This window comes from Lontra canadensis, unplaced genomic scaffold, assembly GCF_010015895.1.
Source record: "Lontra canadensis isolate GAN:19392208 unplaced genomic scaffold, GSC_riverotter_1.0 scaffold3, whole genome shotgun sequence".
Taxonomy (NCBI): domain Eukaryota; kingdom Metazoa; phylum Chordata; class Mammalia; order Carnivora; family Mustelidae; genus Lontra; species Lontra canadensis.
This window is the reverse complement of record NW_022630997.1, coordinates 56,055,210-56,080,895: the sequence shown is the minus strand read 5'-3', so window position 1 is coordinate 56,080,895 and position 25,686 is coordinate 56,055,210. Positions and strand designations below refer to the sequence as shown.

At 35.9% G+C, this 25,686-nt stretch overlaps 1 protein-coding gene across 2 annotated transcripts; it reads left to right on the top strand.

Moving 5' to 3' along the window:
- Nucleotides 1–689: 689 nt before the first annotated feature.
- On the top strand, nt 690–17,582 carry CISD1 (CDGSH iron sulfur domain 1). 2 transcript variants are annotated; one of them, XM_032842775.1, is made up of 3 exons: nt 690–901; nt 7,637–7,842; nt 16,883–17,582. In XM_032842775.1, exons 1-3 carry the CDS (start codon nt 877–879, stop codon nt 16,970–16,972), a joined length of 321 nt encoding a protein of 106 aa, XP_032698666.1. In that variant the 5' UTR covers nt 690–876; the 3' UTR covers nt 16,973–17,582. The 2 variants fall into 2 exon arrangements, with proteins under 2 accessions (XP_032698666.1, XP_032698662.1); XM_032842771.1 differs by lacking the exon at nt 690–901 and adding an exon at nt 6,391–6,495.
- Nucleotides 17,583–25,686: the final 8,104 nt, after the last annotated feature.

Sequence of the window (25,686 nt, the reverse complement as noted above, 5' to 3'; positions counted from 1 at the left end):
CTGGCTTGGGAGGCTACCCTGCAATCAACTCCCTCCGGCTCCCATCACGCATGGAAACGAGAAGAGTAAAAACAACCAGCTTCTTAGAAAATGCACCTTCAAAACACCCTTTGAGTTAATTCTAAACCCCCTCCCCAAATTTGGGCCCCTAAACCGCTTTTATAAAATATTTTGTAACTGACACTAATTGCAGACTGTAGGAGATAGAGAATAATCTTAGTATCTTTTTGAGTACATTTTTTTTTGGAAGAAATAAGCCGTTTTGTTTCTCCTACTCAGTCCTTAGCGCGGGTTCCAGGGTCCTCAATGGATAACTGGCTCAAAAGCATTAGAAAGTGACGTACACCGTGAGCGAGGTGAGGTTCTGAAATAGGACTTGTCTGCCACTGGCATTTTATAATGAAAACTGGTTGTGGCCTTGCAGGTGCCGAACTCAGCAAGAAAACTGTAGATAAAATCTTAGATACCTGATTATGTCAAGTGTACTACCAGCACCTGCCCTTTGCCGTAAGAAACCCGCACACCTGGAAAAGACTTAAATCTGACCTGGAATCTCTATTCTCCAAGCCCTGCCCCAGGCCCCAGGACTCCGCCCCACACGATTGCGCACACTCAGTTGCTACCTCTCTAGGTCTCCTCCCTACTTTCCCGCTGTCAAAATCCGGACTCAAGACTTTAGACTGGGACGCAGCTCCGCGCATGCTCAGCATCAACTAGAGTGGCAATACACACCGGCTCACGGCCAGCCGCGGCGCTTGCGCCGTAGCGGCCTGGAGTCGGTACGCGTAGGACGTTTCTCGAACCTTGACTCCGGGCCTCCGCAAGAACCTCTTTGTGCTTAGTGTCCTGTGCACACTCCTTGCAAGCGACGGCGCCATGAGTCTGACTTCCAGCGTACGAGGTGAAGTGGGGCCTGGGAGCGGGTGAGGCTGGAGGCCTGCGCACCGGTTGCAGCTTCCTCAGCTCCTCTCTGTGCTGTTAGTTACCGCTGCCCTGCGAGCCCGCCAGCCCTGTAACCTTGAGATGTAGAAGGGCAAGCGTAGGGCGGGCCTGCGGACTACCTGGGCCAAACCAGGAAAGGGGGCGATGTCGGTATGAATTGGTGATCTCTCCAAGCCTAAGGGGTACTGGGGCCATGGAAGCATCTACCCAAGTCTGGACCACGTTTTCCTTAACTAGCCGTGTCCTAAAACCTAACGATTCCGCCGCTAGCTTTTTTTTTTTTTTTTTCTTGTTCTCCCTTGAGACACTTCTGTTTTCTTAAATCACAGAGCTTGGAAAAGAGGAAAGGTTTAAAAAAAAAAAAAAAAAAGAACTGCTCCCCCTTCTCAAGTTTAAATCACCGTGGAGTCAGACCATCAATTTTCTGCAACCCTGAAGCAATGCGTGACTAATCACATCTCAGTTTTGCACATTTTTTAAAGGAAAGAAACCCAACCCAAGACCTTCAGTTCTCCCAGGTTTTTTGTTGTTGTTATTGTGTTTTTTTTTTTTTTTCCTTTTTTTAAATCCCTCTGGCATCTGCCACTCCGTGGCAGTAGTCCAGGAGAGAGGATTGAGAACGGAGCTCTTTGAACTCTCGGCTTTCTCAGCCTTGCTTCCTTTGCTCTAGTCTGGCGTTTGGAAACAGGTCCAGTTAAAATGAAGAGATTTGCTAGAATCTATTATTGTAGAGATTCACGTTATAACAATTCTTGGTGGTGGTAGAACTGTTAATATAATACTGTGCACCAGTAATAAAATACTCTGCCCAGGTATAAAACGCCACGCCTCATGGTTTGGTTACCTTTAACAGTTGTTAAGTAAAAGTAAAGAGATTGTTCAGAAGCTAATTAAAAAGAGCCTTGTTGATTCATTTAGTAAATATTGAGCATCTAGAGTGCCAGGGTTCTGTAAAGGCTCTCTGTTAACCTGAGACCTAATTTTGTAATCTGTTCTTTAAATTGGAGAATTTCATGTCTGTTTCCAAAAGTTATCTGGCAGAGTTAGGATGATAACCCATGACATTTTTAACTTACTAATGAAGTTTGTAGGAGGTGATTATTTATAAAACTTATTTCAAAGGATGCTCATCTTTAAATAGAGGTACCTTGGTGCTCTTAAAATAGCGATTTTTGTTTTTGTTTTTTAAAAAATCCAAACCTGTATTTTCTCAGGAATAAAACTATTGTGTAAAATAAGATAATCAAATGACTTGAGCCACTGATAATTTTATAGGAAGACAGTTTGCACCTTTGTGATATGGAAAGATTCCAACACGTTTTTCAAATGTGGAGTCATTTTGTGTATTTTAAACCTAGGGTGTAGTGCCCATTGAAATGTGAAGTAAGCGAACCCTAGGACTTCTTAAGACTCCCTGCTGGCCAATCTTTCTTGCAATCGAGACAAATTTGTGTGTGTGTGTGCGTGTTTAATCCAACCATAAGGGAATCCAAAGGTGACTTTCCCATTAGCTTGCTGTTTTGTGTGTGTGTGTGTGTGTGTGTGTGTGTGTAATCCAACCATAAGGGAATCCAAAGGTGGCTTTCCTATTGGCTTGCTGTTTTCGAGGGATAGGAAATTGCTTGTTGAAGAGGGTTATCAGCTTAAACTTGAAGTACTCAACTTTGTAATGAGAAGTAACTACTTCTTATTTCACTTAAAAGTGTAAAGGTTGTTAGGAGGATTGTGGGCAAAGGTCCAAAACCTTTGTAAATCACTTCATCCAGCACCTTCTTATCTTCTTCTCCAAACATAGTAGTTTGGCAAGGAAGGGACAGATAATGTATTGAGAGACCACCTTGTAATATTTAGACCTCAAATTATTCCAAATTTTTAAACCACACTAAAAAATCTGAAATTTTGATTTTTTAATTTGGGGAAGATGAATTGAAAAGATGTCTCTTCTCAACTAAATAGATTAATAATTATAAAGGGCTTAAAAATAGTATGTAGTTTGTAAGTATATGTTAAATAAAAAAAGGGTGTTGCCTATGCATGTAGAATTCTTGTTTGTATTCAGAAGAAAAATAATGGGTTGTGGGTTATAAATAAATTAATAGGGATCAGGCCAGGACATAAATCTGGGCAAGTCAATGAGGATAAGTCATTGGAATTGAAATCCAGAGATCCTATTCAGTGAGATGGTTCTTGATATACTTTGAGTGGGTGATGCCAACCTTTGTTTTTCCCTTATTGAGGTATAATCAGCATACTTATGCTGAACTTATTTTTTATGTGATACCAGATACTACTAGTTTATTATAGTTTCTAACATTAAGCATCTTTCACTACAGTGGAGTCCCCCATCTTTAGTGACCCCTCCTCAACCCAGTATATAACTTTTAGGAGGTTTACTATATGTGTTGCTCCTTGATACCTCTAAGTCATTGAATCTGCTCCTTTAGGTTATAAACAATAAATAAATATTGGGGGACATTAGGGACTATAGATGAAACAGGATTGGCAGTGAGTTGATCCTTGTTGGAGCTGAGTGAGGGTAAATGGGAGTTCATTATAATAATCCTTGTATATGTCTGAAGTGTTCCATAATAAAGTTTTATTTTTATTTTTTTAAGATTTTATTTATGAGAGAGAGAGTGCGTACGTGAGTGCACAAGCAGGAGGTGCAGCAGGCAGAAGGAGAAGCAGGCTCCCCGCTGACCAAGGAACCCCATGCAATTCAGGGCTCCATTCCAGGACCCTGGAAACATGACCTGAGCCAAAGGCAGATACTTAATTGACTCAGTGACCCGGGCATTCCTAAAGTTTTATTTTTAATATAAAGAAATGTTTAAGTCCCACACTCATACAGTATGTTAAGATGAGGCCAAAGATATGTCAATTGGCGTAAGAGCAATGTGATGGTAAAATAGACAGATGGAGTTGCAAATTCGAATTAATAATCTGTTATTTCTTTTTATTCAGCTAACATTGAACACCGCCTGTAAGCCAGGCCTTAAGAAAAAAACATTACCAGGCACAGCCTGCTGATCTGGGAGAGAGACCTTAGGGAGGGAAAGATTTTAAACATAGTCCCCCTCCCCCTCTCCTGAGAAGAAAAGGACATTCTGATTCTGTGGCAGTTGACACTGTGGAGGAGAGGACGATTTTGGACAGATAAGGGACTAAAGGAACAGAAACAGGGTGAGATTTCTGTCTAAGTTAAAACAAAATAATTTCCGCAGTAGAAGAGAAAAGCTGGGGAATGGGTTATAAACCAGAGATTGTTTTCAGTATCTGAATTATCCTGAGAGAAAACCAGTATTCTGCTATACAAATCAATATTATACAATAGTAGACCAAGGGAAGAGTAAGAATGGAAAGGATTATTTAGAAATGTATTTCCTGTATTTTGTTCTTTATATTGGCTTATTCATTGTATTGTAGAGAGAGAAAGCATGGTTAAGCAAGATTGGGAAGGGTGGGGTTTGATCTAACTGTAGGAATACTGTACCTTGAGAGATGTTTATAAGAGAAGGGAAGTGAGGGTAAAACCAGAAGAGGCAGAAGTAGTGCTCAGGAGTTTTCTGGACCCCGGTTAGGAAAGAATGTCTGAAAGGTGCCAGCTGAAATATCTTTGAAAATTGGGTTTTAGTAAAGTCTCATTTTGCCTTTGAGGTTGTGTTTATTCTTAATAGAATATGCCCACTATCAAAAACTAAATGTTACTTAGGTTTTGTTGTTTTTATTTGTTTGTTATATTGGGTTTTCTGTTCTTTCTCTATTCTAATTGTTGACTTTTCAGGCAATCATCATTCTTGGCTATCTCTACAGGTTTCCTTTTCCTTCTTTTCCCTAGAGTTACCAGTGGCATCCACAGCTTTTTGCCAGGAAAAAAAAAAAAAAAAAAGATTCATTTATCATGAAATGATAAAACAGTAACGTATTTCTTATTCTGGGAACTTTTACATTTGTCTCTATGAGATTAGAGAATTAGGTTTTTGTGGGGGGGGGATGGAAATTCTTAGGAATTTATCTAGCCCTGATTCTGAAAAACCCACTGGAGCAAATGCAAAGCCCTTTTCCTAGCACACATATGGTACTATGACATTTATATAGGGTCATAAGTCACCTTTGTTAGGGGGTAGAGTAACACTGCGTGTTTTGATTCCCTGTGGGGCAGCTACTTTTCAATAATATCTAGATTCAGTTTCCATTTCTTCATTTGCTATTGCCTCTTGTGTGTGTCAGTTATTCTGTCATTTATTCCACTGTCAAAAATTCCAGAGAAGTAAAGGTTTAAAAAAAAAAAAGTCACCATATGGATTCAGTGGCTAATATGAGAAAAGAGAATAGAAGACTGTTTTGATGGTTAAGAAAGATTCTTTTGGCCTATTACGATTTTCAGGTAGAAATTCCTATAGGATTTCTTTCTTATGTTGTGAGACAAATTAATCTTAACCAATTTTAGTTCTTTGGGTTTCAGACCTTTTTGATATATGTAGGCACTATTAAAGCAAATCTGCTAGGGATTACTTCATAATTCACCTAAAAAGTAGGGTGTAACTAAGATTAACTAAGATTAATTTTTATTGTGTTAATTTATTCTTTTGGGATATTTCCTCCTTTTAAGTTTATACTAAAGATAATATTTAGCAAATATAATTGAACATGTACTATGCATAGCAGTATTTTAGCCCATTTTGTGATACCTCCGTTAGCTAATCAGAGTGGCTTTCCATTAACTCAGAAGCAGATTGCTACAGCTCCTGACATTAAGTCCTTTCTCAAGGGAGTTCCGTGGTAAATAATACATCAGAAAGGACTATCATGAACCAAGCTAGAAATCAGAGCGAAGTTTCAGCCCTGTTAGGAATTGTTACGGGGTAATATCATGAAGCTGCACTAAAATTCAAGACCAATCTACACAAAATGTGTAGTTAAAAACGTTCTTTAGTGAATCCAAAGTTTGAAGCTGTCAAATAACTTATTAACTTGTCTTAGTCATGTAGCACCTGGGAAGGACATAATGTTAATGTTTATTTTAAAAGGATTTTAGCAAGGAGGAATAGAAATGTGGGAAGGAAAACTGTTTTGTAGAGAATACTGTAGTTGAAAGTAGAATCCAAGGAATGAGTTAAAAGAGAGGACCCAAGATAAAAGGAACTAAGTGTGAGAATGGTTGTTCCTTCCCATTATAGTTTTGTAACAATGAGCTCCAATTTAATGTAGGGCATTATTAGGAAGGGTGATTAATCACAAATAAGAAATTTGACTCAATAGTGCAAATAAGCCATACAGTTGATTATTCATTATATATTTTTATTTGTTCTTGGAATGTGTTTTTTGTACTTATCTCTCTAGAGCTTTATTTGATAGTCTGGGAACTTATTAAAAACACAGAGAAGATCTGACTCAGGAAGTGCTGGGAAGCAGTCCAGTGTGTTTATCCTGACCCCTGTTCAACTTTTTCCTGCAGTTCACTCCATGCTGGGAATAGACAACTCTCCTCTGAGGCTGAGGCTAACCAGACTATGCAGAACTTTCTACTCTCCAACATTCTGTGGAACTGGGGTAGTTAAGTGCTTGGGTTTCTAAGGGCTCCTTGAAAAGCTACATGAAAAGAATAAATAGATGGTCTGTTAGTCAAGCAAATAATTGAGTAGAAAAATGTCATTAAATTTAAAAATGACGTTTGTAGGAAATTCAAATAATCATCCACTGGTGGGTAATGGAAATTTAGACTTTATTGAGAATATAACTGTAATTATATTCATGTTTTCTCTGAAATAAGAAATTAATACATTCTCATTTAATACATCTGACTTTTACTCTAATGAGAAAGCACTTTTAAATTTAAAAAACAAAAACTTTTGAGTGACTGAAGCCCAGAATCCTGCTGGATATATTTCTTTGAATGTTTAAGGGCAGCTTTGTTTTATTTGTCCTTTTGTTTGTTTTTTTTCTTCAGATACCAATGCTCTTTGTGGTTATGCACTTTAAAATCACTAAAGGACCTACTATTTAAATGAACTCTGATGAGTCAGTTTGTTAACATAATCACCTCCTGATTTTTTGGGTGGGGGTAGTTTTTATAATCTGAATTTTTTTATTTATCAGTTTTTTTTTTTTTTTAAGCAGTAGGTATCTTCAGGTTTGCATTTTATTTTAAATCTATGAACACTTTAAAAATTATTATTAAAGGGGCGCCTGGGTGGCTCAGTGGGTTAAAGCCTCTGCCTTCCGCTCAGGTCATGATCCCAGGGTCCTGGGATGGAGCCCCACATCGGGCTCTCTACTCAGAGGGGAGCCTGCTTCCCTTCCTCTCTGCCTGCCTCTCTGCCTACTTGTGATCTCTGTCTGTCAAGTAAATAAATAAAATCTTAAAAAAAAAAATTATTATTAAACATCGGTTTTTTTCTTTTTTCTTTTTCTTTTTCTTTTTTTTTTTTTTTTAAGTTTTCCTCTATCTCAATTTAGCTATCATCTTTCAATAGAAAATATGCAATTGCCTCAGTAAGGGCTGGGGAAAGTCTTAACAAGAATTGTTACACCATTGTGTTGTGATTATTTTGTTAACAGTAAAAATTTTTGACTATCGGAATGCTTAACTCAAAAACTGGATTTCCTAAACATATCATGTTAGTAAAAAATACACATTATTAGTATATATTTTGGTTTTGATGATTATTCCTGTTTTCCTTCCCCGCTCTAGTTGAATGGATCGCAGCAGTTACTATTGCTGCTGGGACAGCTGCAGTTGGTTATCTAGCTTACAAAAGATTTTATGTTAAAGATCATCGCAACAAATCTATGGTAAACCTTCACATCCAGAAAGACAACCCCAAGATAGTACATGCTTTTGATATGGAGGATTTGGGAGATAAAGCTGTGTATTGCCGTTGTTGGAGGTCCAAAAAGGTGAGGAAAACAAGTTTTTTATGTTAGTGCCATCTTTAATGTAACATTTCTTTTTAAACTATTCTGTCAAACATGTATCACTAGATATAATTAGGATATCTCTTGATCTTTTTTTTTCATTTGTAAGTAATCTCTGTGCCCATCGTGGGACTTGAACTCACAACCCTGAGATCAAGAGTCACCTGCTCCACTGACTGAGCCAACCAGGCTCCCCTTTTCTTTCTTTCTTTTTTAATGCATTCTGTTCTTCTCTGTTTTCCATGTTCTCTTCATGATTATATTTCCTAAAATGTATAACTATTATGCAGTAAAATTGCGTTATTCCCTTACTGATTTCAGGTGAGTGTAACTGTATTCTTGACCAAGAAGAGAAAAAAAAATCCCTTTATTTATTCTTAGGATTTCCTCCCCAAGTGGATCTTTGCCTCCACTCTCCCAGGAAAGAGAGTATGCAGCCTAAAACACAAAGAAACAAAAGGGTAGATTCTTTTCTTGAGCTTTTTAAGTTCCTGAATTCTAGGACAAGTTTTAGAAAATTCAGGAGAAACTTGGAAAACTACCCTTGAAAATTTCTTATCTGGTAAATATATTGACACTGTATCTAAGCTTTCTTTAAGCTATAGCTCCTGTAATTAAATACATAACAGGATTTTTTTAATCTTCTTTTGTGATAATTACATTTCATCAAGTTCCATTTGGAACTCTCATCTGTGATACCTGCAGCTTTTAGACAGTGATGACAGGTAGTGACATAAAGATGGTAAATCCTTTCCTAAGGTCATCTTGAAAAGCTTCATACATTGAATGTGATGTATTATAAGAAATATGGTGAGTGTACTGCCACTATTAGTATTTAAATAAGATGGATTTCACCAAAGATGATACTATAACACTTAATAGACAATAGGGCACCTGGGTGGCTTAAGTGTCTGCCTTCAGCTCAGGTCGTGATCCTAGGGTCCTGGGATTGAGTTCAGCATCAGGCTCCCTACTTAGGGAGCCTGCTTCTCCCACTCCTCTCCCTGCTTGTGTTTTCTCTCTCTCTCTGTGTCAAATAAATAAATAAAATCTTAAAAAAAAAAATAGATGATAAAAATGATTTATCTGTTTCTGAAAGCACATGTCAGGGACCATCTCTTCCCACCGTGGAAAACCATTATCACAAATTGTATATCAAATAAGACGTCACAAACTAGGTACTAGAAAGTGTATTCTAACTCTCTTCCCCAATAAAATGATGATGTATAATCCAGTGATACATTGCTTAGATAATGTCATTGTATTTGAAACTGCTTGATGAACATATGGAATGTGAAAAATTAATAGTTCCATTACAAGTTGTACCTTAAAATGTATAGTGTTCATTTGGTATGTAGGATTATTTATAAGTACTAGTGGGGTTGCTAGAAAATAATCCTCAGTAATATTCTGTAGACCAGACCTTGTTTGTATTTTAAAAATTACGCTCATTTTAGGTTTTATTCTCCTGTTGATCACCAAAATATACAAAACAATGCCTTTAGAAATTCAGGAATTTTTAAGTCAGTTTAGTAGTTCTTTAGTCAATGATCATTTAGTGTCTACTATATACGCATGAGAAAAGTTAAATTGTAACATACCCAGTATCATAGATGTGTACAGTAGACTCAGTGCTTTAAATAAAAGAAAGGGCTTATGCTGTGGGCCAGAATTTTCTAGGATAGCATATATAGGATATAACATATAGGATAGGATATACATGGGAGTAAATTGCCCTTGGAAAGTGTGGTAGTATTTGAATGAAATACCAGTTTTGGGGGAGTCTTTATTAAAATCTGTAGGAAAGGACTCAAGTGAGCAAAGGTGGTGGGATCAATGAAGAATCTAGTCTGGTCACTGCTCTTCCATCCCCCCAGGAATAAGTCCACAATGAGGAGAGTCTTGGGTACCTTTGCGAGGAATTTGTGCCTGCAGACATGGGGAACTTCTTGTCAGGAATTTCCAAAGTTATGATACTTATGCGAGAGTGATAGCTCTAGGAATGGAGAAAAATGAACAGACAGAGGAAACATTTTGAGGGAAGGATAAGCTTAATGCACTGACTGATAAGGGAGATTGGTGGAGAAAAACTGAAACTAATTAAAGAATCTAAACCTCTTGTATTAGAAGAGATGGTGCTGCTAACAGAAATAGGACTTCCAAGAAGAAAAGCTGATTTTCTAGAAAGGTGACAAAGAATTCAATTCCAAAGTGAATTTTGAGGTGACATTTGAATGGAAATGTTCAGCAGATAATCTGAAATGTGGATCTAAGGCTGAGACATCAGAGTTGGAGATAGAAATCAGCAAAACCGAGGAGTTAAACATAAGAATGCTTATGTTTAAGCATTAAGAATGCTTAAGAAGATCTGTGATGCAGTTAAAAATCAAGCATGAAATCTTGGGGAATTTTTTGCATTTTGGAAAGAGGAATAAGAGCCAAAAAAGGAGATGAAATGGGCCAGAGTCAGAAGAAAACTGGAATTTTCTCCTTTTCATTATGAAGCCATGATATTCTTAAAGACTTGGCTATGAACATAGGCTTGTGTAAAGACAACTAGGTCAATATTATAGTATGAGTTCCATTAAACAATTAGGCAATTGACCTTTTGGTGTCATTTCAACAGAATAATTAGAATAGAAGCTGTGTCTAAGTGGGTTAATGTGTGAATCACTAAAAATGAAATGCTAGGAGTATATGTTAAAATTTCAGTAACTATCATAGTAAGTAGAAAGGAAAAGAAAGATGACTGCTTGAGTGAAATCTAAAGCATAGATTTGGGGTCAAGTAAGGGGTGTTTGCCTTGGTTGGATTTTCCCAGAGGGTAAAGAAAGGGTCAATAAAGCAAATAGGAACGTATGAGGACTAAGATCTTAAGTATATCAGGAAGAATCAATAATGGACACAAGCTACTGGTTTAAATGTTTATTAGACTTTATAATTCAACAAAACATTCTGGGATTATTTTTTCATCACACAGTGTCCAGATTCTTAAACCAAAGATGGTCATTTCTCATAAGTAGACATCAAGGAAAGGAATGACAGACCAGTCAATTTATTTCCCGTTTTCTCTTTTTTTTAAAGCTTATCTTTTATGCTCTTAGTGATCCTCTTTGCATCTAGTATTTGTCAGTTCTGAATTTTAGGAACTTTTTATTCCCACATGAATCAATTAAGAATTCACTTTGAATTTTATTCTTGTTAATTGATGTTCTTATTCTTCTGATATCTTTGGAAACTTCCCCATTCTGGAGGTATGTAAGGTTATCACAGAGGTGCCAACTCACACATTTCCCTACCAGTGTACAAAAGACTTTAATACCTTTGGCTGTATTGAGTTCATAATCAGTAATTTTTTTTTTCATATAAACCAGTTGTGTTTATAATGCAACAAAATGAAAACACCTTTCTACTTATCCCAAAAAAGTTACATATGATAGAATCTTTAATTCTGTTCTAATTCATTCTTAAGGTACAATCACTAGTAGCCCATTGTGTGGGTTTAACATTTTTGAGTGGTTTTCTCAGGCCTAATGAATCATCTCTTAGCAGTGTGCAGAAATTACATTTTTAAATATGCCTTGTTTGTCCTCTCCGCTCTCCCTCTTCCAAGGATTGGTATGCCGTCTGCTGTTTCAGAAACATGTTATTTCATCGTATTTCACAAAAGGGCTATCCATATGTGACAGGAGAAAGAAAGGAGGCAATAGAGAAGTGACGGCGGGAAAGATAGTATTTGAGATAGTGCTGTCTTGAAAGAGGTGGAAGATGAGAGTGGGAGCTCAAATGTGAAAGGAAGGAAGAGAGAGCTTTATTTTAGAAATAAGAAAGTGAGAGAACTTTAACGTTAGAGGGAAGAGTATGCAACATAGTCTTGCTAGATTGCCACCCTGCCCCCACTCACCTGAGTTGTATTTTGGCCATCTAGGAGGCAGGAGAGAGTTTGAACAAGGACAGTAGATGGATGCGCACACACTAAGAAATAAGAATAGAGGAAAGGTGTGCCAGTTACTGTCAGGAACTCAAATGAAGTTGAAATGCAACTGAACATACTGTGTTGAATCATTTTGTTTCATTTACAACTTTAGGATTTTAATTTTTTGTTAGTGGTGTGCTTGTTTTTTGTTTTAGGGTGTGTGTGTGTGTGTGTGTGTGTGTGTGTATATGTCTGTGTGTCTGTGCGTTACAGAAGTCTCCAGCCTATTAATGGTTTGGAAGAGAGTGCGTGGAGTCTGAAACAAAATTCTGAGTGATGGTTACATAGCTTGACCAATCCACATAAGGATAGTCTTATAAAATCTTAATTTCTCTTAATGTATTTTACTACTGTCTTACATTTTACTTAAAGTAAGTCCCTAAGAATGGAATAAAATGTCATATTTCTCAGATAATGTCAGATCTTACTGCTTTTCTTTCTCAACCAAAGCAAGACCATTTCTCAGAGTTTATGTTAGTCAAAATGGCCCCCGGCAACTTCCTTGGGAAATACAATTCAAACTCATTAAAAATACAAAGTTTGGAGAAGGAAAATAATTTTTTTTAATTGTTGCAGATATAAAAGGTGAGGAGCATCTATTTATTTTTATCTTGAAATAACCCCAAAACCAGAAACATCATAACTTGAGATTAAAGCCTTTAAAAAGAAGCAAATCTTGTGTATTTTATGAAGACTGATGATGTTGCTAGCTTTCCAAATGAAAAGCAAGAATCTCTAGGTCTTTTTTTGTTGACCCTAATCATTTTTTAAGCCTCATCTCTAAGTCCTCTCTCTCTTCTCTAATTTTAAAAATATGTGGGATTTGTAGTTTACTAATTGTTAACAAATAAATGATATTTTCTGGACATACAGGAAGTTCAGCCGATTCAATCTGCAAGCTTTTCTCCAGAATTTGTTAATAACAAACACTGGCATGTTAGAACAGATTTCAGAATCACTCATGAGCTAAAGTTTTTTCCATTGGTTATTTAGGTTTTACTTTTAAATATTGATGACTACGTGAATTAAATATACCCTTTGTGGGGGTTTTTTGTTATTTCATCTCTTTGCTTGACTGTTTAACAAATTTCAAATCTTCAATGAAAGGGTATTTTTTGTTTTTGATATATAATTGCATTAATACAAAAACTACTATACTTCCTAGATTACATTTGAAAGTATACACATATTTTCTTTCTCTAGCATAGAAAAGTTAAAAAATAGTACAAGACACTTCCTGAAAAACATAAATATTGTTATATAATTTACCATTTGAATTTTAATGCCAAGTAATTGACATTCATATTGAGAATCATGAATTAATTTCAATAAATATATCCCATTTATATGTACAGTGTATTCTTAAGAAATTGTTAATCCAGTCCTGTAGTAACTCATCTTGGTCCTGGTTGGGGGGAAAAAAAAAAAGTTTAGTTTTTTTTCATTAACTTAAAGTGAAAAAACTCTGATGAGTAAGTATAAAAATACTTAATCTTTACATGAAGTTTGGGAGAAGATTCTGCCCTAAGTCAGTAATTCCTGAGATTAATAAAGTACTATTAAAAGATATCTGTGTCTCTGAACAAAATGATTTTTAATGCTTAGTTTACATTTTAAAGTATAAAAGCTTTATATATTATGAAAGCATGAAAGTTTTTTGAACAAATAGCCAGAATCTACTGTTCGCTGTTTTTTTTTTTTTTTTTAATATTTTATTTATTTATTTGACAGAGATCACAAGTAGGCAGAGAGGCAGGCAGAGAAAGAGGAGGAAGCAAAGAGCCTGATGTGGGGCTCGATCCCAGGACCCTGGGATCATGACCTGAGCCGAAAGCAGAGGCTTTAACCCACTGAGCCACCCAGGTGCCCCTGTTCGCTGCTTTTTAAAGAAATATTTTTTCTTTTAAAACAGGAAACAGACAAATTTCTGTTTTTAGGCATACCTAGATTATCATATAAAAAGTATATTCTCATCTTAGATATATAGCTTTCTTAACCTTTTATAAGATGTTCTTTGTATATTTCTTTGTAGATTTCTCTCCTGTTCTTGATTCTATATAGAGAGGGAAATAATTTTTGAACATGTATTATTTTTCTAGAATTTTTTAGTATTTTCAAAATGAGATTCAAAAAGAAAGAACCATGCTATTTCAGTAAGTTATTTAAGGCTTTTCTATTTTAAATACTTTAGATTTTAGAAATACATTTTATAATCTGTATATGTAAAACTGTTCAGTAACATGTTTTGTGTGTGCTGTTTATAAAAAATGGAGTCTTTTACAATGTAAATTTGTATTCTCACTGTAAAATCATCTGTGTTTGTTTATTAAACATATGTCACCTTGAAATGCTGATCTCTGCTATAGGGTACATTTTAGTTTGATTTTTGTGGATTGTTATGGCCTCTTATCCATGCCAAGAAAAAACTGAGAGCTTAGATTGATTGTTTTTGTTGTGAGGACTTGTTTTTAACAGGAATATACTGTGTACCATATCCTATTGAGGAAAGAAAGAGGAAAAGAGGAGGAGAGGGAAGGAGAAAGGAAAGAGGAAAAGAAAGCTTTACATACATTGCATTGATGTTGTCAGCTACCCCAAGATAGAATTTTTACTTGGAAATATTAGATATGCTCATACCTTGACTCTTGCTGTAAATTTTAACTAATTTACTGTATCTTGGAATTATATACAAATAGTAAAATTAAAATTGAATTTCTTTAACATAATATTTTAATCTTAGAATAGATACTTCTAATGTCAAAGTTGAAGATTATATACCCTTATTGTCTGTTTTCAGGTATCTAAAATTATACTGCCTCCACTGTGAGTAATGAGGCAATTTTAATCTTAAGGCTAAGATTCCTGTTACTTTTTAGTCTTCTAAATTGGCCTCTTCAATGCAATAGTGTACCTTAAACCAAACAGTGACTCTAGATTCTAGAATATTAGGTACACTTCAGACATCAAGAATAAAATGAAGATGCTCGCTATCATTATTTAATGTGAAGTAGAAATAAAAGGTATAAATACAGAAGGAAAGAAAAAAATAATTTACTAGTAATTGGACCTTCTAAGTGTAAAATCCTGAGGAGACATGTAAAACATTGTTGAATTCCTATTTTTGTCATTTAACAGTAGGAAGGCTATACCTGCAAAAACTGTTGATAATATATAGCATAAGTAGTTAGGTATGAAAATATACCTAATTATGATAACTATAGAATATGTAAGACAGAAATAATGTTATCAGAGTATGCATGAGACCTGAAGATGAGGATTCCAAGAGAAATTAAATAGTACTTGTCAAAAAAAAAATTCTCAGATTTATCTGGAAGAAAAATTGGTAAAGTTTAATAAAGGTGGGTAGAGAATAAATAAGAAAAGTCTAACAAGAATAATTTGAAGGAAACCTAGCCTCTCCCAAATATTGAAGCATATTTTAAACATCGTTATTATCCCAGCAGAGTAGATTGATGAGTATGATAGTGTAGAACCTATAAATAGGCATTTTTACAGGTAGAACTTACTTTGTAAAATTAGGAATAAAGTGTAACAGTTGTACAAACTCTAATAATATTGAAGCAACAGGATCTTAGAACATCATTTTGTAAAGTGTGTTCTGTAGAACACTATGATAATAGATATCAGAGTTAAAAGCGTCCATGGCAGGGGCATCTGGGTGGCTCAGTGAGTTAAGCCTCTACCTTCGGCTCAGGTCATGATCTCAGGGTCCTGGGATCTAGCCCTGCCATCCGGCTCTCTACTCAGCGGGGAACCTGCTTCCCCCGCAACCCCCTGCCTGCCTCTCTGCCTATTTGTGATCTCTCTCTCTGTCACATAAATAAATAAAATCTTCCAACAACAACAAAAAAAAGCATCCACGGTTCGGTCAGCCTGGGAAATTTTGAGCTAAAATAGTATTTTTTAATAGCAGGACTTCTTTTAAATAATAATGTATGCTACAAATCAAGAGAATTATATGTTTTTTTAAAACATAATGAAACCAAATCAGAACATCTTTTAGGACTTCTTTGGAGCATACTCTGACAGGCACTGTTAGAAATTTACTTCTGGGGGTGCCTGGGTGACTCAGTCATTAAGCGTCTGCCTTCAGCTCAGGTCATGATCCCAGGGTCCTGGGATTGAGCCCCGCATCTGACTCCCTGCTCAGAGGGAAGCCTGCTTCTCCCTCACCCACTCCCGGTGCTTCTGTTCCCTTTCTTGCTGTGTCTCTCTCTGTAAAATAAATAAAAATAAAATCTTAAAAAAAAAAAAAAAAAAAGAAATTTACTTATGGGGTGCTTGGGTGACTAAGTGGGTTAAGTGTATGCCTTTGGATCAGGTAATGATCCCAGGGTCCTGGGATCTAGCCCCAAATCGGGCTCCCTGCCCAGTGAGGAGTCTGCTTCTTCCTCTCCCACTCCCCCTGCTTGTGTTTCTGCTCTTGCTATCTTTCTTTGTCAAAATAATTAATTAAAAGAAATTTACTTCTGTCACTTTTCTACCACTGAATCCCAAAATGTCAGTTATATTTAAAATGTGAAATCATGTAAAGAAATTTAGGAGAAAGATGTCTCCATGAAGAATGTTAAAAAGGGAAATACTGGCATGTTTGTATGAAACTAATAGGAAAGTAACATGAAAAAATTAGCAAAAAGGTTTGGGGAAAATTGCTACAAAGATGATCAACAAAGGGATAACACACAAATTGATTCTAAACAAATGAACTTAGGCTCTAAATGGACACAGTTCACTAGATGGGGAATTGTAACTGTAACATATAAACACGGAAAAGATATTCAGCATCATGAACAAATATCACAAATGAAAATGCAGTTAATCATCTGTATTATCCACAAGTTGATTTCTTCCTTCTGCTTGGTGTTTATACTTCACATATGCTCTTTAAGAATACCTATATAAGGTGGGCTAAGAAAATCTTTTTATTGAGAGTTGACGTGTGTTATATATATATAAGCATCACCCCCACTCTGCTAAACTAATAGTGATTTTGCAATTAGCCATTGACATTCTCTCTTTTTCTAGTTCCCATTCTGCGATGGATCTCACACAAAACACAACGAAGAGACTGGAGACAACGTGGGACCTCTGATCATTAAGAGAAAGGAAACTTAAATAGACAGTTTTGACACTGCAAACAAACTTGTCATGATGTTTTCTGATTGTTTAATTAGAATGACTACGACTTCTGTCTAATTCACCTCCCTTGGGTCCTAGATGTGGTCTGTTGGAAACTGCAGCTTTCATATTCATGGCATTTGCCTTACTTGTTGAACCATTGTGGTGCACATTTGTTTAAACAAAAAAAGGAGAAAGTAAAAACCAACTTCATGGCTTGTGGGTTATTTTGGTCTTGTAAGGATCCGTTTCTTTATGTTTAAAGTAATTATATTAGAATATAGTTCTGTATTAAAGTTACCATTAAATTATTGTCAAAATCCTGTATATGCAGGTTGTACTTATAAGTTTCAAAGAAAATTACCACCTTTTAATATTACTTAGTTAACCTAGAAAGTAAATTGGGTGTGATTAAGGTAAATCTCTTAATATAGGAAAAACCTGTTACGACCATGATTCTCTACTTGACAGAGATGACACTGAGAAAATATAACTTCTATATTTTCATAGTTTTTAATCAAAATGAACTTGGAATGTTATTCTGCTTAATTATAAGTGGGCCGGACCTAAAATAAAAGGGCACAGTAGCTTCTTTATTCATTTTCATGAGTATTTAATTGACCCATGAAAGGAACCAATACTGGAAATTTAGATCAAAGTGATATTAGATTTAAAGTAGTCATGAAGAAGGTCTTAAAATGTTAATGTTCCAGGGTTCTATTCCAAGAAGTGGCACTTGTAGCAGGAACATTGAAAGATTTGGAACACATGATGTCAAACCTCTTGAACAGAGAGCCACACATCCATGACAGAAATAGTAGTCACAAAGCTAGATCAAAGGCACAGGTAGATTTTATTTCCCACTCTCCAAAATCAGGCACATGCATATTTCTAGTAAAGAAACTTGGGGGAGTAAAACAACTACATTCTCTTAAATTACATGATCTTAAAAGCAGAAATTTGAAGACAAGTTTTTGTTTATATAATATTTCTCAAAGATTCAGAAATATTGCATTCATTCCTGATTCAGAAAAAAAAATGAAAACTGAAAATAATTAGGAGCAATAAAAATATTAAGACAGGAGTAGTTAACGGGTGGATTTTTAGAGATTAGTTCTTTGGGTTTTATGGATTAGAAGGAAAAGCCAGGACAGAATATATATGTAATACAAACAACTTGACAAAGTTAACAAAAATATTCTTATCATTTCTTTCAGTCTACTTGAATTCTCAGTAGTAGTCAATAACAAGTTTCTATGTGGTAAAATCCAGAATTACCATGGAAGTCATAGGAATCAAAGCAAATATCAGCATTCCTATATTTCATGTACGATCAGTGATATTTTTTAAATGTACAGTTTTGTGTATTACAGTAGGTAAAGTTTTTACCAAAATTGTGTATACTAATATTAAGCAGCCTATATGACTTAATATGGATGTGTCTTTAAGACACATCTTGAATACACAATCTAAAATACTACAAACCCTGATTCTGCCTATCAGTTTCTTAAGGTGAATTTCTTTCCGTACCTCTGCTTCCTGTTTTAAGTAAGTATGAGTGGGTCTGCAAAAGAAACATCGTGCTTTTAAAGGTTGATTGTTTTAAGGAAAAAAAATCCATGAACTCCCGGTTTCTGATAAAGGGGCATCCCTTTAACAGACTAAACTGTATTTTTAATTTTAAGTTTGAAATTACACTATTGGTCATGCATTTTTATAGCTAGTGAGGGGCAGGGAGGAAATTAGTGCCAATTCTCAAAACTATTTTTCAAAGGAATAAGATTATGTGTTTGTTTATGGTGGAATTAGAGGTGATCGCCTAATTGAAATGCAGATCTACTGTAGAATTTTGTTAGTCCAAAATAAATAAATGTATCCTCAGGGTCATGTTAAAATTTTGTTTCATGCTCTTGAACTAGAATTCCTTTAGAATATTAAAACTTTCCTGTTACTTAACCTAAAAAAGTTAAGTGGGTGTGGTTAAATTAATGTGATGTTTTTACACAAAAATCATTGTGTACAAATACTGTTCTCATTTAAGCACCACGAAGTATTTGATTGCCTTTTTTTTTTTTTTTTGGAGGAATCAGGCAAATTGGGTTCCCCAACACCACCACTATCTTTTTTTTCTCTATACATTAATGTTCCAGTGATTTCCAAAATAGGATTCCATGCTAAGTTGAGAGTTTCTAATGTTAGGAAGAATCTTGTTTTGCAGTGATTGAAAGTGACACTCCTCTGTTAGTACAACAGACATTTATTAAGCATCTTCCATAGACCATGTACTTGAGAATGAAACATTTTGGATAATTAAAGGCTTACAGATAAGATTACATCATTTATGATGTAGGTTACATAATTATGATAATTTATGATTTGGGGTTTTCCTTAAATTATACGTATGGCTGTGTATAACAAGTCTTTATACTACAAAGTAAGTGGATTTGAATTTTCATTAGTTATGAAGGATTTGGGTTTGGTTTGGTTTTAAGATACACATTGATTAAGGTTCCTAATTAGCAACATGTTAAGTGATTATGTTTCTGTGAGAGTGTATTATCTACTAGTTGTCAGAAGCTATGCTTCCTCTCTGAGTTTAACACAAGCTGATTTCAGGCAAAGCCACTCACCTCTCAGCCTCTATTTAAAATGGTTGGAGAAAATGGCATTTTAGGCAATTTATTTGCAAATTTTAGGACAACCCTAAATTTTCAGCATCCAGAAGGGGAAAAAAAAGTAAAAGGCTGATCAGCTTGAATTTTAATTCTTATTATAAGATCATTCCAACTTTTGTGGTATTGAAATATCCTTTTATGAAATGTTGATAGTATTAGTTGCTTTAAAGTATCCTTACTTGGCAAAATAAAAAGTTGACAGCTCTGTATTGGTCCCCACTTTTTTTTTTTTTTAAACTACATGAAATCTTGAAGCCTGGGAAACACTAACCCGTGATCCTATCTAAAGTTCTGGGACTTACTGTTTTATTAGGGTATTAAAACAATATAGTTTTATTCATTTTGATAGTTTATATATTTGAAAATTTTCACATATGATTACAATGTGTTGAGGTTTCATGCAAAGTAAATGTATAAGAAATCATTTTTTTTAAAGAATGAATTTTTTCCTAAGATTTTATTTTATTTATTTGACAGAGCACAAGCAGGCAGAATGGCAGGCAGAAGCAGGCTCCCCGCTAAGCAGGGAGTCTGACACTGGGGCTGGATCCCAGGACCCTGGGATCATGACCTGAGCCCAAGGCAGATGCTCAACTGACTGAGCCAGCCAGGCACCCCAAGAAATTATTATTATTTCCATTCAGATGTATCATCATGGAATGGGTCCAAACTAAGAATAATGGCTATCCTTCTTAATCCTTTATTTAAAGCATTAAAATATACAACACAGAAATTTAGGAAGGATCGTTAATTGGGTATATGCCTTTCTTGAGAAAAGTCTGTATTTTTGTGGACTTAAGTATTTCATAAACAAAAGAATGGTATAAGTTAACTAACGTTGCCAGGAATTACAACAAAGGGGAAAGACTTGGAATAAAATTTTAATCAATAAATTGGTGAATATAGTTAGGATTATAGATTAGGGGTATCGATATGGTATTACCCCTAAAATCTGAATAACAAAAAGGCAGTACAGCCCCAAACATGAAGAGTAGAATGCCAAGCTCAGAATGTCAGCCAGATATTGTGTAAATTAAATGTTTTTCAGCCACCCCTGTTACCTGTGAGGATGGACAATTTCTTGTCAATTTCTGTTAAGACCTGGTTTTCCTGAGTTCAAAAGTTGTTTTCATTAGAAAGTATAGAGTTGTATAGATTTCCAGCCTTATATTTAAAATAATTGTGAATATTGCCCACCTGCCTACATGCTCATTACTAGGGGATAAATTATTTCTTCTGCTGGTAATCCTGTCTACTAACATTTTCATTATTGGGTTAGGCAGTGAGTGGCTGATCTAACTCCATATTCAAGATAGACAAGAGAGATTATGTCTCTTAACAGCCCTGTCATCCATTACACTTAGCTAAATCTCTGTTATATTTCAAAATCTCCCAACCATGAAAGAGTTTCATTTATGTACTCCATCTGCACAGAAATCCTTTTTCTTTATCCAAAACTTTCTTGATACAGGCTTGCTTCATTCTAGACAAGAAGGCTGTGTATTCACTTTAGTACCATTATTTTATACTTTTAAAATTCCTCAGCCTTCATCTTACCAACTTGCAGTTGCCCTGTAGTCATCACATGACCCTTTCCCCGATCTCTTCATCTCTATGTCTCTTCAAATGGAGAGCATTTTGATCATCACTTAAGCAACCAGTTCTTTTTTAATACTATTTCTTCTAGGATCCGCTGGGAAGTTGCTTCTAGCACAGAAGCTAAAATACATTGGTTTTCCATTGCTGGTTACCACTTCCATTCTGACCCTGGATGCCGCCTAGTGTAGATTCTCTGATAATAAAAATATTAAACCATAAATTAAATTTCTCAAAACATTGCCATCCAGTGTATGCACTCAAGTACCTGTTCCTCTAGTACCTTTGTACCCCCAAGAGGCTGGTCACTTACAGCAGTTTGCAGTTTATGGCTTTGTTACTCCTTATGCTTTTGTCATCTTATTTGCCAAAGTCCTTGGTCATGCTACATGACTCACTTTTTTTTGAACCCCTGAGAAGGAAAAATTTTCAAATTCTAATCATTACAATATACCCAGTACCCAGAACAATTATAAGCACATAGCAGGTACTCAATACTTGTTTTAATTAGTAAGAGATTTGAATGTAATTTTAAAAGGATACAATGGTAATCCCCCAAAAGTCAATATTTCTGTCTTGTTCTACCCCCAAGTCCTGCTTATCTTTCCTTTTTTCAAATTTGCTCCTTTACATCAGTATATATACCTTTGGACATGCTTATTAGAAAAATTTACTAAGTACCTATCTTACCCTGACAAGATTAGCTATATAATTTAGTCTAATCAATACTTAAACATGCCTAAACTTCTAGTATAAAAACCAACAAATCCTACTACCCAAATCAGCTTGTTTTAGGACAGTATGCACATGATGCATTATAATTGGGGGAAAATTATGGTACTTAGAATATTTAAAATCTGTGGACATTGCTTTAGGAATGTGCCTTTTTTGGGAAAGCGTCTATGAAAAAGACTAAAAGTTTTGAAGTTTGTCAACCTGGAAGGCTTTCTAATTTCATTTATTACCTCTTTGGAGGCAGTGTGTGCCCTGACCCAACAATTATAGCCCTTTAAATCAGACATTAAAATCCCTGCTCTGCTACTCGAAGAAATAATTTTCTGTGGGCCTCTGTGATGGTTAGTTATGTATGTCTACTTGACCAAACCACAGACTGCCCAGATATTGGGTCAAATGTTATTCTAATTGTTTCCATGAGGGTGTTTTTAGATGAGATTAACATTTAAATTGATAGACTAAAGTAGATTGTCTTCCCTAATGTTGAGTGGGCCTCATCCAACCAGCTGAAGGCTTGAATAGAACAAAAAAGCTGACCCTCCCCAGAGGAAGAATTCTTCCTGCCTGACTGCCTTTGAACTGAAACATCTGCTCTTCCCCAGTCTCGAAAGCCTGCCAGTCTTTGGACTGAAACTACACCATCGGATCTCTGAGGTCCCCAGCTTGCTGACTCACCCTGCAAATCTTGGGACTTGCCAGCAGCCTTCACAATCTCATGAGCCAATTCCTTCTAATCACATAATACAAACTGTCTTGGCTTCCTTACCGTAAAATCATGTCCCCTGCTAAAAGTAGTACAAAAAGATTCAGAACCGTTTTCTACACAAATAATACCGAGAAATGATTGAATATTGACATACTTCTGTTAACATTCCCAGTACATTTTTCTAAAATGGTCCCCAGTTTTTCCTGGGGGAAAGAGCAGTTTTTGTTGTTAATTATAAGGTCTTTCTATAGTAATTTCTACAATTACTCAGCACCTACTGTTTGCCAGGCTGTAAGTAACAAGACTCAAACAATCCCTGCCCTTACAGAGTTTATCAGCCCCCAACTCTTAGGAGGGGTGAAGGGTGGTATTACAACAGGCCATTATTAATATGATTAGAGAGATGAGGTGAAGGAGATTGTTGGGTCCCCAATGTTAGGTCCCCCAATAATGGGTCTGTGATTAAAGGAGCGAGACTGATACAAAGCGAAGGTCAAGCAAAGCTTTATTTTGTGCCAAGCATCGAGAATCAAACCGACTGGCTGGGGCCATGCCTCTTAGAGCATGACCACTCCCTGCCTCACAGACTAACTTTTATAGAGCAAGGGCCATGTGGTTGAGCCTGGCCACACACAGGTGGCCAATGAGATTGCAATACACAGAGAAAGCTGCACAGTCATGCTAGGTCACACACGGGTGGCCAATTGAACTACAAGTCACCCCATAGTATCTCTTTGAATTAGCCTATCACCTTAGTCAGCACCCAAAAGGCACCCCAAGGGTGGGGCCCATATTCCTTGGTAGCTAGGAGACAGTATGTGCCCCCACTGATTGAATGTCTCCACTTGACCTGACCCACCCTTGTATTTGGGCTTTGTTACCTGGGACTGGTTTCCCGGACTTGCTTTTAAGTAAGTTTCCCTGGGGAGCAGGGTCAATTTAGTTTTACTGCATAAACAACAAAATGGCAGTTCAACCGGGGTGGGGCCCCACTGGCTCAATAGGACCTTACAGAGATGAGTACAAACACTGTAAGAGTACAAGAGGCAAAAATCCAGAACCAGGTTAAGGCAGAATGAGTAAGTGTTTGAAGGGGAAGAGAGGCAAGCAAGTTTCAAGAATGGAAGACCAGAGACCACCTTACCCTCTCACCAACATGGCCCTGATTGGTTCTACCTAAACTTGTTATGTCAGCAGTGCAACTTCTTGTGGAATGATTGTATTCTCAGTATTTTTTTTTCCTAATTTTTAATGTGTAAGATAAAATCCAGTTGTCATCCCTGACTAACCAGATGAAAGCAGACAAAGTTAGCATTAGACCCAGGTAGAAGAGGTAAGCCCTTACTGCTTTAGCCAGAACTTAAAAGGTCATGTATTCAACCTTGATCATGTCACCAGAGAGATCAAGAAGTTAAATCAATGGTGTTCTATAATGTTCTCATTGCATAATGAAAAATACCTGAATATGAAAGGTTTCATAATCTCAGTAATAATAGTGATGTTTTAAATTGAACTATACTATAATGTAATGTTGAAGAGGAAAATTAAGTGGATATTTATACTAAAACCATTCTTAGTATTCATTAACCATCAGTGAGTAAGTACCCTGGAAGGTTCCTAACAAAGCCAAGAGCTAAAGACTCTACCTTTTCCACTCTGTGACCTTAGTTGACCAATTAACCTATTTGAGCTCCTGTAAAACAGGGATAATAGGACTATCTCATAGCACTGTCATGAAGATGAATGCATATAAAATGCATATGAAGTCTTTTATATAGTGCCCAACACCTGGAAAGTATGCTCAATTGTTCACTACTGTCAATTCTTGTTCACCTGATAGCATATCAGAATGCGGTATGAGTCATTACTACTACATTACCATGACCATTTTAATCCAAAGAAATCTTTTTCTTGATCAAAAACTATAATTTGAGTACAAAGTTGGTTTGATTATTATACCCTTTGATAGATACAGTCTAAGACCAAGTAACTAAAAAAAAAAACCAAAAACAATAAACACACCACACAAAGTTGATGAGATTGGAAATTTAAACTGAGAGAAGTAACCCAAATGACATTCCTAAATGTCATCCTTCCCCTTTCTTCCTTTGGCCTCATCTATTAGTAACCACTCCATAGAAGGAAAGCCTAGTGAGAAATGCAAAATTCTAAACATTCCCATGTATGTCCCCAGTGACCATCACCACCAGGGGGAGTCCTGGGCACGCCTTTCTATTGCAAGATACTAGGGTGGTGAAAAGTCTCTTTTATAAAAGTTTCTCATTAACGTTTAATCAAGATCAGGAAAACTGGAGTACTATTGACTAGAGGGAGTGTACCAGTTGATTTCAAAAGAGCCACTCCAATCAGCTAAATTTTTTATTAGTGTCCTAAGAAAAAAAGAGGAGAATGTAAACCCTGAGGGCAGAATCAAACTACAGATAGTAGGAAGATCGAAGCAAGCAAGCGATCTCAGACTGTTCCTTATCAGTAGGCCGAGAAAAAACAAGCTCTAAGAAGATTCATGTATAATATCAAATAAAATTTTTAATCTCCCATTGTCTTCAATATATTTTAAACAAAAGGAAACATTTAAAATAATACATTTCTTGAGTGAACACTTCTCTAACGTTATTTTTCTGAAGAGTTTGAGATTTTTTTTCCTTCTTAGTAAGGATTCCATATATTCATAATTCTGTGAGAAGGTAAAACGAAGAGTCAACAACCTATGTATATTGTTCTATACGCATATATGTGGTAAATATGATGTCTTACAATATCAACCACATGCCAAAAAAGTCATTTTATAGATACAATTCAAAGTATAAAATATGCAATTACAAAAGAAGTAAGCATGCCTTCAGGGGTTATAATCTTTATTGGAAAAAGTACCAGCAGAAAGTCTGGAGGGATTTGGAAACAAGAAAGGAGCCCCTAGGATTTCAATAATTGGAAAAGACTGCATAGAGAAAGTCAAATATAAACTGGGTATTAAAATA

Excerpts from the sequence above, each read along its gene's own strand:
- CISD1 (XM_032842771.1), top strand. The coding sequence starts at position 6,456 with ATGCAGAACTTTCTACTCTCCAACATTCTGTGGAACTGGG. Across the intron at positions 6,496-7,636 it reads CAACATTCTGTGGAACTGGG|TTGAATGGATCGCAGCAGTT; the intron begins GTAGTTAAGTGC and ends TCCCCGCTCTAG. Across the intron at positions 7,843-16,882 it reads GTTGTTGGAGGTCCAAAAAG|TTCCCATTCTGCGATGGATC; the intron begins GTGAGGAAAACA and ends CTCTTTTTCTAG.